This window comes from Miniopterus schreibersii, assembly GCF_964146895.1.
Source record: "Miniopterus schreibersii genome assembly, chromosome: 15".
NCBI classification, from domain to species: domain Eukaryota; kingdom Metazoa; phylum Chordata; class Mammalia; order Chiroptera; family Miniopteridae; genus Miniopterus; species Miniopterus schreibersii.
Window position 1 is genome coordinate 20,350,918 of NC_138115.1, and position 14,465 is coordinate 20,365,382.

At 37.0% G+C, this 14,465-nt stretch overlaps 1 protein-coding gene across 5 annotated transcripts in view; it reads right to left on the reverse strand.

Moving 5' to 3' along the window:
- The window catches only part of RAD18 (RAD18 E3 ubiquitin protein ligase), a 77,421-nt gene that overhangs the window by 45,263 nt on the left and 17,693 nt on the right, over positions 1-14,465 (reverse strand). For all 5 annotated transcript variants that reach the window (XR_014000443.1, XM_081160676.1, XM_081160678.1 and 2 more), the window contains 2 exons: positions 12,551-12,650; positions 7,569-7,753 (listed from right to left, as the gene is read on the reverse strand). Coding sequence is in view for 4 of the 5 variants with exons in the window: in XM_081160676.1 (XP_081016802.1) it covers positions 7,569-7,753; positions 12,551-12,650 (285 nt within the window). In the remaining variant the exon portion in view is untranslated. The remainder of the gene's footprint in view (positions 1-7,568; positions 7,754-12,550; positions 12,651-14,465) is intronic.

A 14,465-nucleotide genomic window follows, 5' to 3' on the forward strand; every position in this document is an offset into this window, starting at 1 on the left:
AAGGGATATGAAACTGGTGGTAAACTGAGGATAATCACAGCAACAACAAAACCCAAAGCAAGTAAATCCCACATAATAATAAAGACCTAGCAGAAGAGACATGTCCATTTTTTTAGACACAAATACTATTTGTTTCAGTGTTTAGATTTTCACATAAAAAGTCTGGCTTTCAACCAAAATTTACAAAATATATGAACAATCACACAAATAACCAACCATAACAAAACCAAACTCAGATATCACCCAGATGTTAGAACTATCACATTAGAGTTTTAAATAACTATTACACTAAAATATCTAGTAGAAAAGATGAACAACATGCATGAATAGATGGTACATGACAGGAGAGACAATAATAATAAAATAGGAATTTTAGACATAAAAAAGCACATTTACAGAGATAACCTGACCCAGCTAAGGAAAGAATCAGTGAACCTGAAATGGGATTAATGGTATTACCCAAATGGAAACAGGAAGGGAAAAAACACACAAATAAAGCAGAACAGAGCATATAAGAGTTGTGGGGCAATATCAAAAAGTCTAACATACATGTAATAGACATCCCAGAATGAGAAAAAAGGGAGAACAATATTTGGAGACCTAATGGCTAGAATTTGCCAAATATAGTCAAAGAAATCAAACCAGAAATGCATGAAGTTCAAAGAACACCAAGTAGGATAAATACAAAACAAAATGACAACAACATACATACACACAGAAAAAACCCTAAAGCCAGACAGAGAAAAGCGGTATACCACACACACACACACACACACACACACTCTCTCTCTCTCTCAAGCATTTCATCATGTTTTTCATCAAAAACTATTCTAGCCAGAAGGCAATGGAGTGACCAAATTAAAGTGTTGGGATAAAAACCTCGCCAATCCAGAATTCTATACTGATGGAAATATTTTTCAAAAGTAAAAGAGAAATATTTTCTGAGGCAAACAAAAATGAAGAGAATGTATTATTAGCAGACTTGTATTGCAAAAAGTGTTAAAGAAAGTTCTTCAAGCAGAAAAAATATAAAACCAGAAACTTGTCTCTAACAAGAAATGAGGAGTGCTAGAAATAGTAAAAACGAAGGGAATTCTTATTTTTAACTACTAATTATATGTTTTAAAAAAACACAATAGCAATGTGATGTTACCAGCCTATGTAAATATATAAAATTCATGACAATAGCACACAGAATTAGGGGTTGGGAGTACACTGTCGTAAAGTTCTTACACTACACATGAAGCAGTAGTATATTATTTGGAAATAGACTGTGAATAATTAAAGGTGCATACTACAAACCACAGGGCAACCATTAAAACTTTTTGAAAAAGAGGTAAAATAACAGGCCAATAGTAAATATAACAAATAGAAAACAACTAGTAATGTGCTAAGATTAAAGCCAACTGTATCATAAGTACAGTAAATGCAAATATTATAAAAGCACTAATATTATAAAAGCAGAAAATGAAGACTGGATAAAAAAAAGACCACACTATATTCTTTCAATAGAGAACTCATTTTAAATAAAAGGCATAGATAGGTCAAAATAAAGTATGGAAAGAGATGTATCATATAAATACTAATTTAGAAAAAAACCCTGAAAAAGCTATATTATTATGAGGCACAAGAGATTTCAGAACAATGAATGTTAATAAAGAGGGAAATTATACAAAAGGGTCATTCAATTCACCATGAAGACATAATCCCAAATGTGTTTGCACCTAAAACAGAAATTTAAAATACATAAACAAGAACTTCTGGTTTTAAACAAGAGGGACTGGCCTCATTCTCTTCTCATTTCTAGTATTCTTCCCCAATAAGAATAACCAAACACCCTGTCTATAACATAACAGACAATGATGACAGAACTCTGAAAGTGGAAAGTGGAAAGAGGAAAATGAACTAAGGACCTAATAATTTGAGGAACACCACCGAGAGTTCACCAAATTTTATTTTATCTTCTATATATGCAAGACTGTGCTTTGGTGAAGCATGTGACCCAGAACCACCAACACACACAGGGGTGGGAAAAGCCCCATGGGAAAACCTATTCTCTCTAAGCAAAGGACTGTGAAAGGGGGAGATGAGAAATCTTTTTGACAATATCCAATCAACTTCAGCTGAGCACTGCTGATGCTCCCAGTCCCAGGCAGCATCATCAGAGAATAAGTGGGGAGTGTGGACTTCCACCCCCTCCCCACCATAACTGCCCAGCAGTAGCAAGAGGCCTGGGGCAGGCTTTCCTCTCCAGCCAAGACAGTGTCAGTGGAGACCCAGTGAGGAGCCTAGACTTCTACTCCTCAGCCAGTGATGGCAGATGGCACCCTCAACCTCTCAACTACTGCTTGAAGGGAAGATCTGAAAAAGAAGAAACCTAGAGAAAAGCATTCTTTATACCTGCACAGGAAATCCTGGACACACCCCTGACCAAATGTCTAGAATATGGCAAAAGGTCCGAGAACTGAACCACAGTATGGAATACCAGGTTTTCAGAGTGGCCTCCAGGTAGCAAGTAAATGACACCAGAACAACACTGTATGGGCTCTGAAAACGAAATTGTCATTAGAACCACAACCCACAAAAGTAGGCCAGGATCTGCGTGCTAAACCAAAACAGGGCGACTGCCTGCTAAAACAGAATATTTAAATAGGACCTAGAAACTCATAATATTACACTCAAACTGTCTAGGATACAATAAAAACTCTTGTAGCAAGAAGCAGGAAAATCATAACTTGAATGAGAAGACAACAGATGCCAACACTAAAGATGACTCAGATGTTGGAATTATCTGACAAGAATTTTAAAGCTACCATCACAAATATGCTTCAACAAGCAATTAGGAACACTCTTGAAACAAAAGCAAACAGAACTGCTATTATATGTAATACTTTTATGACAGCAATAGATCCATTACAAAAATACATCTTTTTAAATGTTACATTTAAGTTATTAATTTCTTGTACTGAAAAGAGGGTTACTAAATAACAATAACAGAAATTGGAAACAAAGTAAAATAAATGAGACCCACTATATTTCAAATAAATAATATAACCACAATAAAAGGAGATAAAAAGGAACTTATTACCACAGTATCTGACTATATACCCTTGGTCCAGGCCAGGGAGGAGGGAAGAGGGAGGAGGGAAGGCTGGGAATAGTAAAACAAACAAACAAAAACAAACAAAAACAAACTACAACAACCCGGAATTCTTTCACATAGGTAGGTCTGTTTTGCAGTGGTGTAGTAGTACAGATGGAGCAATTCTGAAAGTATTTTAGATTATAGAATTAAACAAATTAATAAACGTGCTGATGCTGTTGGGAGGGAAGATTCTCCCTGTGGAAAAAGGGAAATACAAATATGGACTAGAGAAAGTTAACAAAGAGCACTGTGAGGTTAGATTCAAAGTAGAGGTATTAGTGTGTGCTCATGATTTCAAGTGTAAATGGACTTACATGTGCATGCATACATTTATGTATGAATATATTCCTGAGCTCCATCTGTTGAAAGAGCCTAGAAGCAAAGGCACCATATCTTGGTTTCCCCAAAAAAAGAAGCAAAGAGCTCCTCAGGGAAATGGCCGATTCCAGGATTATTATGTTAGAAATAGTAAAAAAATAAAAAATAAACACACACACACACACACAATGGGGCATGTCATGAGGACCAGGAATTAGCATAAAGAAGCTCCCACTGGCAAGATCTGGAAAAGCATAAAACCAGAATAATTAAGGATGACAATAAGTTATAAATATGTGAATCTACATTGATCCCAAAGAAAAAAAACAAAACAACAGGGCTCTTGTTTCCAGAATCATGGCAAGCGGAAACTGGCAAATGTAGGAGTGCTGAAGTTACAAAATCATCATTTTGCAACTATCACAGAAAAGATAAAATTACCAAAGAAGGCTAAACATAAAGTTTTAATGAGGTATAGAATATTTATATGGTATTAAAATGTCTCTCTACAGCTAAGTAGCAAAGGAGAAACTTTATAATGGAGAAACTGACAAGGTGATCATACCTGCAATCACAAATGAGGTGCACAAAGATGTTAAAAACCTCTGGATATGACTGATACTCTGAAAAGGACAGGACATTACTTACAGAGTATTCATATAGTATTGAAACCAAATACAGGAAGGCGTCTAAGCCTAACCCAGGAGTTCATCGACATTCAGGAATGCGCAACCTGAATGCTATTATAAGAAAATATTAGACAAAGTCAAAATGAGAAACATTCTACTTGGGAGAAAAAACAAAGAGCGTATTCTTTTAAAATGCCAATGTCATAAAAAGACAAAGAAAGACTGAGGAACTGTTCCAGGTTGAAAGAGATTAAAAAGATATTACAACTAAATGCAGTATGTGATCCAAAACCGGATCACGTACAGGAGGGGGAAAAAATCTACAAAGGCCATTTTTGGGTCCACTGCTGAAACCAGAACAGAGATGGTAAAGTACTGTAACAAAGCTGAATTCACTGAGGTTGATAACTATACTGTGGCAATAAAAGAATATCCTTTTTCTTAGGAAATACACAATAAAGTATTTAGGAATAGAGTGAAGATTATATAACTTATTCTCAGATTTAAAAAAAATATGTGTGTATAAAGATACACACACACAAACACATATACATTCATACACAGAGAGAAAAAACAGTAATTCATATAGCAAATGGGGCAAATGCTAATAGGTGAATCTGTGCAAAGGGTATGTATATGTTCTTTACAACAGTGTCTCAACTTTCCCTTAAGTTAGAAATTATTTCCAAATAAAGATTTTTTTTAAGAATGCAAAATTAAGACTTTTTCAGACAAATATAAGCTGAGAGAATTTGTCTCAACAGCACATCTGTACTACAAGAAATATTGAATAAGTTTTTTTCAGAGCAAAAGAAAATGACATCCAATGGAAACCTGGATCTTAGCAAAGAAATAAAGAACACCAGAAACAGTAAATATGTAGGCACATACTATAGATTTTTGCATTTTTAAATTTTATTTAAAAGAAAACGACAGTTTAAAGCAAAAATAGTAACACGGTATTACAGGGTTTATAACATACACAGAAGAAAAATCTATGACGGCAATAAAACAAAGGATGGGAGTCAGAAGGTCCGTACATTACTTACGTAGCATATTATCTGAAGGTAAACTGTGGTAAGATACACATGCTAAACTCCAGAATCACTAAAACAAATTAGAGGTATAGCTAATAAGACAATAGTGGAAATAAAATGGAAAACTAAAAAACACTCAATCCAAAAGAAAGAAAAAAACAATGAATGAGTAGAATAAATAGAAAACAAAGAGCAAGATGGCAGACTTACATCCAACCAAAGAGATTAAATAAAATAATGGCTTAAACCCTACAATTTGCCTGGCCGGGCGTGGCTCAGCGGTTGAGCATCGACCTGGAATCCAGGCAATCGGGGATCGATTCCCGGTCAGGGCACATGCCCGGGTTGCGGGCTAGCCGATCAATGACTCTCTCATCATTGATGTTTCTATCTCTCTCTCTCCCTCTCCCTTCCTCTCTCTGAAATCAATAAAGATATATTTAAAAAACAAACAAACAAAAACCCTACAATTTAACGGCGTATCTTGTCAAATTAAATTTAAAAAGCAAATCCAGACCTAGCTGGTTTGCTCAGTGGTTAGAGCACTGGCCGGCTGACTGAAGGGTCCCAGGTCTGATTCCAGCCAAGGGCACATACCTCGGGTACAGGCTCGATCCCTGGCCCAGGTCGGGGAGTGTGCAGGAGGCAACCAATCAATGTGTCTCTCTCACATCGATGTTTCTCTCTCTCTCTCTCTTCCCCTCCCTTCAACAGTCTCTGAAAAGCAATGCAAAAAAATATCCTCGGGTGAGGATTTAAAAAAAAGAAGACACAGAAAAGATTATTCCAAGCAAAATAATTCTTATAAGCCAAAGAGTGGAAAAATCCAAATGCCCATCAACCATTGAATGGATAGTGAGATATATGTACACAGAATACTCTACAGCAACAACAAAATCACAAATGTTCACAAAAACATGGATGAATCTTAAAAATGTAACATTGCACAAATAAAGATAGACTCAAAATAATATACATAAGCTATCTATTATTCCATTTATAAAGACAAAACATAGGCCAAAATAGGCCAAATTAATAAACGGTGTTAGAGGTCAAGACGGTGGACATCTGTGAGAATGAATGAGGTAGTGACTGGGAGAGGACAGGGGCTTCTGGGATGCTGGTGATGATCTGAGTAGTGGTTACAAATACATTTGCCCTATGTGAAACCTATTTCATGATAATTCCCCAAACAATACACTCCTAAGTTGCGTACTTTTCTGTTTGCATATTATAATTTTTTAATTGGCAATTTTATATAGGTTGATAATTGAAGGGACTCGAAAATATGTGCGTGGTTAAATAAAAAGAACAAATGATTTAACAATGAGTAGAGTTATGCACTGCCTAACGGATACGCTGTGAGAAATGTAACTAGGTGATTCTGTCGTGCAAACATCGAGTGCACTAATGCAAACCAAGATGATACAGCCTACTGCACACTTAGGCTAGATGGTATAGCCTATTGCTCCTAGGCTACAAGCATGTTACTAGGTAACTGTAACATAATGATATTTGTGTAATGCGTTACACTACGAGGTTACACTACGAGGTTATGATACACGACATTACGACAACGACATCACTAGGCAATCGAACTTTTCACCTCTATCATAATATTAAGAAACCATGTCCTATCTGCGATCCATTGTTAACCAAAATGTTATGTGGCATATGACTATGTAAACTAACAATTTTATAAAACAAGTGATCAAGGACATATGTTTGTGTATAATAATCATAATGGTAACATTTATTGAATACTACTTGCTAAGGTACTATGCTAGGCATTTTATACGTGTTTTTTAATTTATTCCTCTCAAACACTATAAAGTAGGTAGTGTCATAACCCTTATTTTATGGATGAGAAAACTGAGATAATAAGAAACTTAAGGAACTTGCCCAAAGTCATCCAGTCATAGTGCTGCAAAGATGGGAGTATAACCCAGGCTCTCTAGACCAACTCTTTATCCCACACTATCTCTGGAAAGACACGTAAGAAACTGGCACAGTAACTTGCCCGGCTGGGCGTGGCTCAGTGGTTGAGCGTTGACCTGGGATCCAGGCAATCGGGTTCGATTCCTGGTCAGGGTACACGCCCGGGTTGCGGGCTCAATCAATGACTTTCTCATCATTGATGTTTCTCTCTCTCTCCCTCTCCTTTCCTCTCTCTGAAATCAATAAAGATATATTTAAAAAAAAAAAAAGAAAAGAAACTGGCACAGTGACTGCTTCTGAGAAGGGAATGGGGGCTGAGACTGGCTCAGATAAAGGCTGGCTTATCACAGTACATTCTAGTACCTTCTGAAGGAATACATTTGCACGTCGTATCTATTTTCAAATATATATCTATTAAAATTTTTTCTATGGTTTATAATCCCTGAGTTACAAAAACGGCTTTATCCAGGGCAAGCGTAACTCATTGTTTTATTGCTTTACCTGATTTAGGATGCAGAGCATCACACTGGGCATTGTACATGTGTACAAATTCTTGGTGCCTTTTAATGAGCTGCTGTTTATTTCCTTGAATAGATAATCCATGCTCTTTTAGCTTTTTCTTTAAATCGCGATCTGATAGCAAGTTATATACAGTTTTGGGCAGCGGCTTCCTTTTCTGAACAGAACTAAAAGGGGAAAAAATAGATAACTGAAGATTATTGTGAATTATCAAATGCTTTTCATGTAAAATAGTAATTTACCTTCTGACTCAATACCAGGGTGACTGGGAGAACACAATCATTAAGATAAAAATGGGAAAGAGAAAGATGAAATTTACAAAGTTGACAGTGTTCAACAAAATGTATCTGAGGTACCAGTGGGACATTCAGATAGAGGAGTGACAGCCAAAACTTGAGAGAGACTTAGGTCTCAGAAAGAGGTCAGGCCTAAAGATGCAAACTTGGGCCTCACATGGAAGGCTTGTGAATTAAATGTTATGAGAACTTCACTGAGAATCACACAGACTTAGTCAAAATTCTCTACCTCTTTAAAGCATGCTTTTCCTAAAATTCGCCTATGGCTTCCATGCAAAAATCTCTGTAAAACCTGTTATATCAGATGATTAGAGTACAAATGCTATTGAGTATTAAGCTATAGACTTAACCATAAAGTCTGATCCATAGGCAAAACTGCCCCTCAAACCCAAGGCAATCATTTTGCAAAGAATACAATTAAAAGCAACAGCAAAAAACACAACAAGGTTTTGTTCTCTTCAACCTAATTATATTAACAAATATAAAAGGCATTACAAGAAGTGTATTAGCAAAATCACCACCTGGCTCTTCATTCTATTTTCATAATTAACATACTGATCAGCACTAAGCTACAATTTTAAATATAACAAAGCCCTATCAAATGACTTTCTTTTACTCCCTCCAAGATACCAGTTAATGAACATTATTTGTTAAAATGGAATAAAATTGTCTCAAGTCATTGAAACCGTTTCAATGACTTGAGACAATTTTATAAACAGGAACTAGTTAATGAGTTTTAACCTGATTATAACCTGTTTCTCTGAGTATATCGCCTGACTCAACACTATGGCAATTAGGTGCTTAATAAATATGTATTCAAGGTAGTTGTTAAAATTGTCATCATTTTTAAATGAGACTATCAAAGGTTCAGGAAAAAATAGGAAGTTGAAAGCAGTAAGTTTATTAAAAAAAAATAAACACAAGATTTTACAAAGGACTTCCATATAACTAGTTCATACGAGGCCCTGTTACCCAAACTTTAGTGTATCTCAGAACCACCTGGAGAGTTTATTTAAAATGTAGATTCTCAGTCACTTCTCCATACCATCCCCCAACTCACTTGGTCCTGAAGTGGAGACCTAAAATCTATATTACTAAGGCTCCACAGAGTAAATCTGATACAAATAGTAAAAAACATAATGAGAGAAATGGTACAGTTATACATAGAATGAAAAAAACCCGAACATTTATCTACTAACCAACAGTGTCATTCCCTGGCTAAATTATTTCTTTTGTGCTCTGTCAATAAAGTTTAAAAGCCAGAGATAACTATTTAACTGTAGAAAGACCTATAAACCCTCAACAGATTACATTTTTCTGAAAATTGCTCTTCTTATAATGGCAGACGGCCTATTGAACTCAACGAGACTGATAAGATTATGGCTAAATAAAATCACAGTAGGTAGCCAGAGCTGAAACATTCTGTAGTTTATATAAGCACATTGCAAGGAACAATTCATTAAACATTTATTTTATCAAGGTAGATGATTAAACTTATGACTATGAAATCCTAATGGAAAACTGTAATGGTTACTGGCATTACAATGAAAAGCACCAGCAAAAATCAACAATTTCTACCAAGAATGTTAAAATATGAAGACTGATAAATGTTTCCCAAAACATGAAAATGACACTGATCTTTCTTCCATGATTTAGTGGAACTGAATAATACATTTAAGGGTCCTCAGAATCTGAAGACATCAAAAGAAAGAGCATTCTCTGAATCAACTCTGATATGAATCTATATATAATGAGTTAAAGGTTGTCACCCACATCGAGGATATGGCCTGTCAGGGTGTTGTGGAGAAAATTTTTTAAATGTCAGAGACTCTTTTATGTGACCAGACCCCAGGACCAAAATGTAAGTTCTTTAAAGAGAAATGTGGCTCAATTGTTTTCCCTAAATGTATCTTCACAAACACTAATTTCATAAGAGTTATGAAGACAGAGAGGTTTGCGGGTCAAATAAATTTAGGAATTACTGGATTAAAGAAAATCCAACAATTACCTTTAATGTAGGACTTCTCAGAGCCTTTCATACACTAACTTGTAGAGTTTCATACACGAACCTAAGAGAGAGGTTCAGTTTGCATTGCTTCTCAGTTGCACAACAGAGCAACTGGCAGGACTACAGCATCCCAAGGAGCAGGATCTGGAACCACTATTGGAACTTGAACTTAATTATACATGGATGAGTATGCTTTGGATTAACTGAAAGAGTTAAATGTGTTAAAGGAAATATAATGGATGCATCTAGAAAAACAGCAGCCCAAGCAAGGGAGCAGCGCTGATTCCTTAGTCTAGCTTCTGTATTGCCAACTCTTTCTTTAGGAAGAAACATTTCTTCTCCTTTTCTTTCTTTCTTTTTTAAAAATATATCTTTATTGATTTCAGAGAGGAAGGGAGAGGGAGAGATAGAAACATCAATGATGAGAGAAAGTCATTGATCAGCTGCCTCCTGCATGCCCCTGATGGGATCAAGCGTGCAACCCAGGTATGTGCCCTGACCGGGAATCGAACCAAAGAGCTTTAGGTGCAGAAGACAACGCTCAACCAAGCCACACGAGCCAGGCAGGAAGAAACATTTCTAAAAAGAAGTGCAGGTCATCAGATCCTCATGGCTTATGGGAAATAATCCTTGCAATGATCCATTTCATTTATTCCAAATCTCAACTAACAGAGTAACCTAAAAAATCTAAATTTTATTCTCGTCAACAAATTTACCCACTAGAAGGGAGTGCTGTGAACAAAAGACTGCGTAGGGATTTGTGTAGGTATATGGGGGCCTAGAGGCCACCGTGCATAAGAGGCAGGGATGAAGGAAGAGGTCAGGTGGAGCAGCACAACCCCCAGGCTGTCCATCTCTACTTTAATGCAGCATGGCCAATTTTACCTATTTTATATGTAGTAGTTCACTGTACAATTTCACTTCAAAAAAGGTTTTGCTATAGAAAAATATTAACTATCAAGCTAAAAACACTACAATAAGAACTGCCAATAAATAAAGTATCATGCTGTATATGTGAGCTTTTGTAAGTTGTAATGGCATGAGCTTGTCCCTTGGAACCTGAATTCACTCTATTTACTCATAAAAATTAAGTCACACCATTTTATTTTTAATCACAAAAAATAATAAAAGGGCCCTGGCTGAGTGGTTCAGTTGGTTGGAGCGTCATCCTATACACACTAAAAGGTGGCAGGTTCCATCCCTGGTCAGGGTGAGTAAGAGAGGCAACCGATGTTTCTCTCACATCAATGTTTCTCTCTCTCCCCCTTCCTCTCTCTCTAAAAATTAATTAAAAAACATATCCTTGGGTGAGAATTAAAAAATAACAATAATAATAATAATAACAAAAGGTCCTGCCTTATTATTTTTTAAAAATATATCTTAATTGATTTCAGAGAGAGGAAAGGAGAGGGAGAGAGAGAGAGAGAAACATCAATGATGAGAGAGTCATTGATGGGCTGTTTCCTGCAAGCCCCCGACTGGGGATCAAGCCTGCAACCTGGGCATGTGCCCTGACCAGGAATCGAACCCCGATCACCTGGATCCTAGGTCAATGTTCAACCACTGAGCCACGCCTGGCCAGGCATCCTGCCTTATTAACATGGTTTTTGGAAAATACTCTTGCAAGTTCTTCAAAACAAACCAAATATCAGAGCCAATCACTCTATTTGCCCCCGCTCCCAGGTAGCCTTAATTTCCTCAGTTCCCCTCTTCTCCTTTTCCGAATCTCTCTGAATTATCACCTATTCTCCCCTTCTGCACCCCCATTTCAGAGGAAGGGTTCTTTCTACACGTCAAGGACAACTTCATTCCTGGATTCTTCATCTCTATGCTCCCTCCCTGGAGACAGTGAGAGGAGAGAGACTGAAGGCTTAACAAATTTGTTTTAAAAATAGCATCTTCTTTGATCTTGATGTTTACTCCCTTCTCAAACAACCATCTCATCGATCTTCTTTCCTTCATCACCAGACTCCTCTAATTTGCAGCTTCTGCTTTCTTATCTTCATTAACCACTGATTCCTAACACCCTGCAATATAACTGACTCAAATTTCATTCCTATTCATAATAGTGGCCTACATAAACAAATTACTGTGACTTTGATGTATAAGGGAGGCAAAACAGAATTCTAGGTGCAAACACTAAGCTGACAACTTATTAGTTATGCCACCTGGGTGGCTGAGGGCTGGGGCTGGGGCAAGAGAGCATTCCATTTCACACATACCCTTTTGTACCTTTTAATATATGTAATATAATTGCCTATTTGGGGAAAAATTTTGTTTTGAAAAAGCTTTATTTAAAATTGTAAAACTTCTCAGCATCCTAAGAACCAAAGAGACTGTATATGTTATATATTCAAAGTCTAACCTTGCTTTCTCTAGCTAAAGGGCTTTCTAGTAGTTCTAAGAAAACAAATTTAAAAAAATTAATCCTAAGTCACTAATTTCTTGTTAAGTCAAATTTTATTAGCAGGTAAATTCAATAGTTAATTATATTTGGGAATGGAAGAGTCAACTAACAGGAGTAAAGGAAAGAGCAAGTGGGAGAGGGACTTGGACAATTGGTCACTAGGATACAATGAACATTATATTTTTTGCCCAAGTTTATAACCACAAGAGGCACCTAGCTAAAGTGGCTCAACAGTTATGTTTAAGTTTCTTACCTTCTGAGGCTTTCCTTCTTCTCTTCACGTGATAAACAGTTGTCCAAATGCTTATTGATGTGATCTTCTAAAATACTAACCCCGCAAACAGGACATTCCACTGTATTTTTTTATTAAAAAAGAAAGACTTTATTGTTTGTAGAATGGGCAAAAATAAGAGAACATGGCATCTTTCTGAGATTACGATAAAAGACTGGTTACTGAATAATGACTGAATTGTGGGAAGTCACATAATTCAAATCCTGGCCCTAGAAGAAGAAACTGCAGAGAAGTTTGGAAATTTGTTTATCAGAAGATGCTTTAGTTGTCTTTTCTACCAAGGTGTAATCAAACTATAAAACTAATCTTAGGGTTTCCCAAATCTTACGAGCCATTTTGAAGCAATCACAACAACCTGAGTAAGACATACTTGGCTAGGGGCAGGGTGAAGGGGGTGAGGGTGGTGTAGCTAGATCAAAGCATTTACTGGTTTAGGCCAATTACTGCTCAATTATCAATGGTTACAAAGTGGTTAATTTAGCTCTGGCTTGTAAATTAAAATTAGGAAATGCAATCATGCTCAAACTGTTTCATAGACTGCAGGGATCTGTGGAAATACCTGGGGGCCTAGAGGCAACCCTGGGTAACAGACAGGGACGGAGGGGAGGTTAGGTGGAGCAGCACATCTCTAAGGGAGCAGAGCCTATTTTATCTCTTTTGTATGTTATGGTTCATTGTAAGATTTCATTTGAGAAATTGATTCTGCTAAAGGAAAAAATCTAACCATGAAACTAAAAACATTACCCTAAGAACTGTGAACTGACAGATTGACCAAACATAAGGTACACTAGGAAGTGCAAGTAAAATTCACATATCCTTATGAAATTTAAACACCTGAGTACTAATAAACCGTCAATCTAAATTTAATAACCACCAATAGCCCTGCACAGTGTGTGCTATGAGTATACCAAAGATGTCTAAGATACAGTTTCCGCATAAAGGGTCTTCTACAACTCACTGGCAAGAACAGACATAAAATAATAGGCTAAACAAGCTGACCACTCATCAAAAAGTTAAGCAAATTATATACACATAGTCCAGAAAACATGTGCTGTAACACATACTTTAGTGATATGAGTTATCAATATTATCTAACAAAACCAAAGTGGTTAGGATCTGGATAGAGTCTAAAAGACAAAATGGGGTAGGCGCACATTATTAGTAAAGGGCCAGGTAGTAAAGGTTTCAGGCTTTGTGAGCCAGGTGGTCCCTTGTCACAACTACTCAACTCTGCCATGTGGCATGAAAGCAACCATGACAACATGTAAACAAATGGATGGGGCAAAAATAGGTGCGACAAGCCGAATTTGGCCTGTAGGTGGTAGGCTGCCAATCCCTAGGCGCATTCAAGGAATAGTGGGGAGATCAGCTTGGGTAGAGGAGAGGGACTTTTGAGACAGAGGTGAGAGTAAGTTCGGACAGCAAGGGCAGAGGTCAAATTGTTGCAGGCTATAAATGCCAGTCAGAATAGCTTGGAAGTGTTAAAGTAGTGGTACAATAAGATACAAAGCGCTCTTTAAGATTAAACCAGAGCCCGGCCGGGCGTGGCTCAGCGGTTGAGCGTCGATCTAGGATCCAGGTGATTGGGGTTCGATTCCTGGTCAGGGCACATGCCCGGGTTGCAGGCTAGCCAATCAATGACTCTCTCATCATTGATGTTTCTCTCTCTCTCTCCCTCTCCTTTCCTCTGTCTGAAATCAATAAAGATTTAAAAAAAAAAAAAAAAAAAGATTAAACCAGAAATAATTTGAAGGATGGCAGCTGGGGGTAGGGGGAGGAATTAAAAGCTAAAAAACAGCCCTGGCTGGGTGGCTCAGTTGGTTGGAGCATTGTCCTGTACACCAAAAGGTTGCAGGTTCAATGCCCAGTCGGCGCA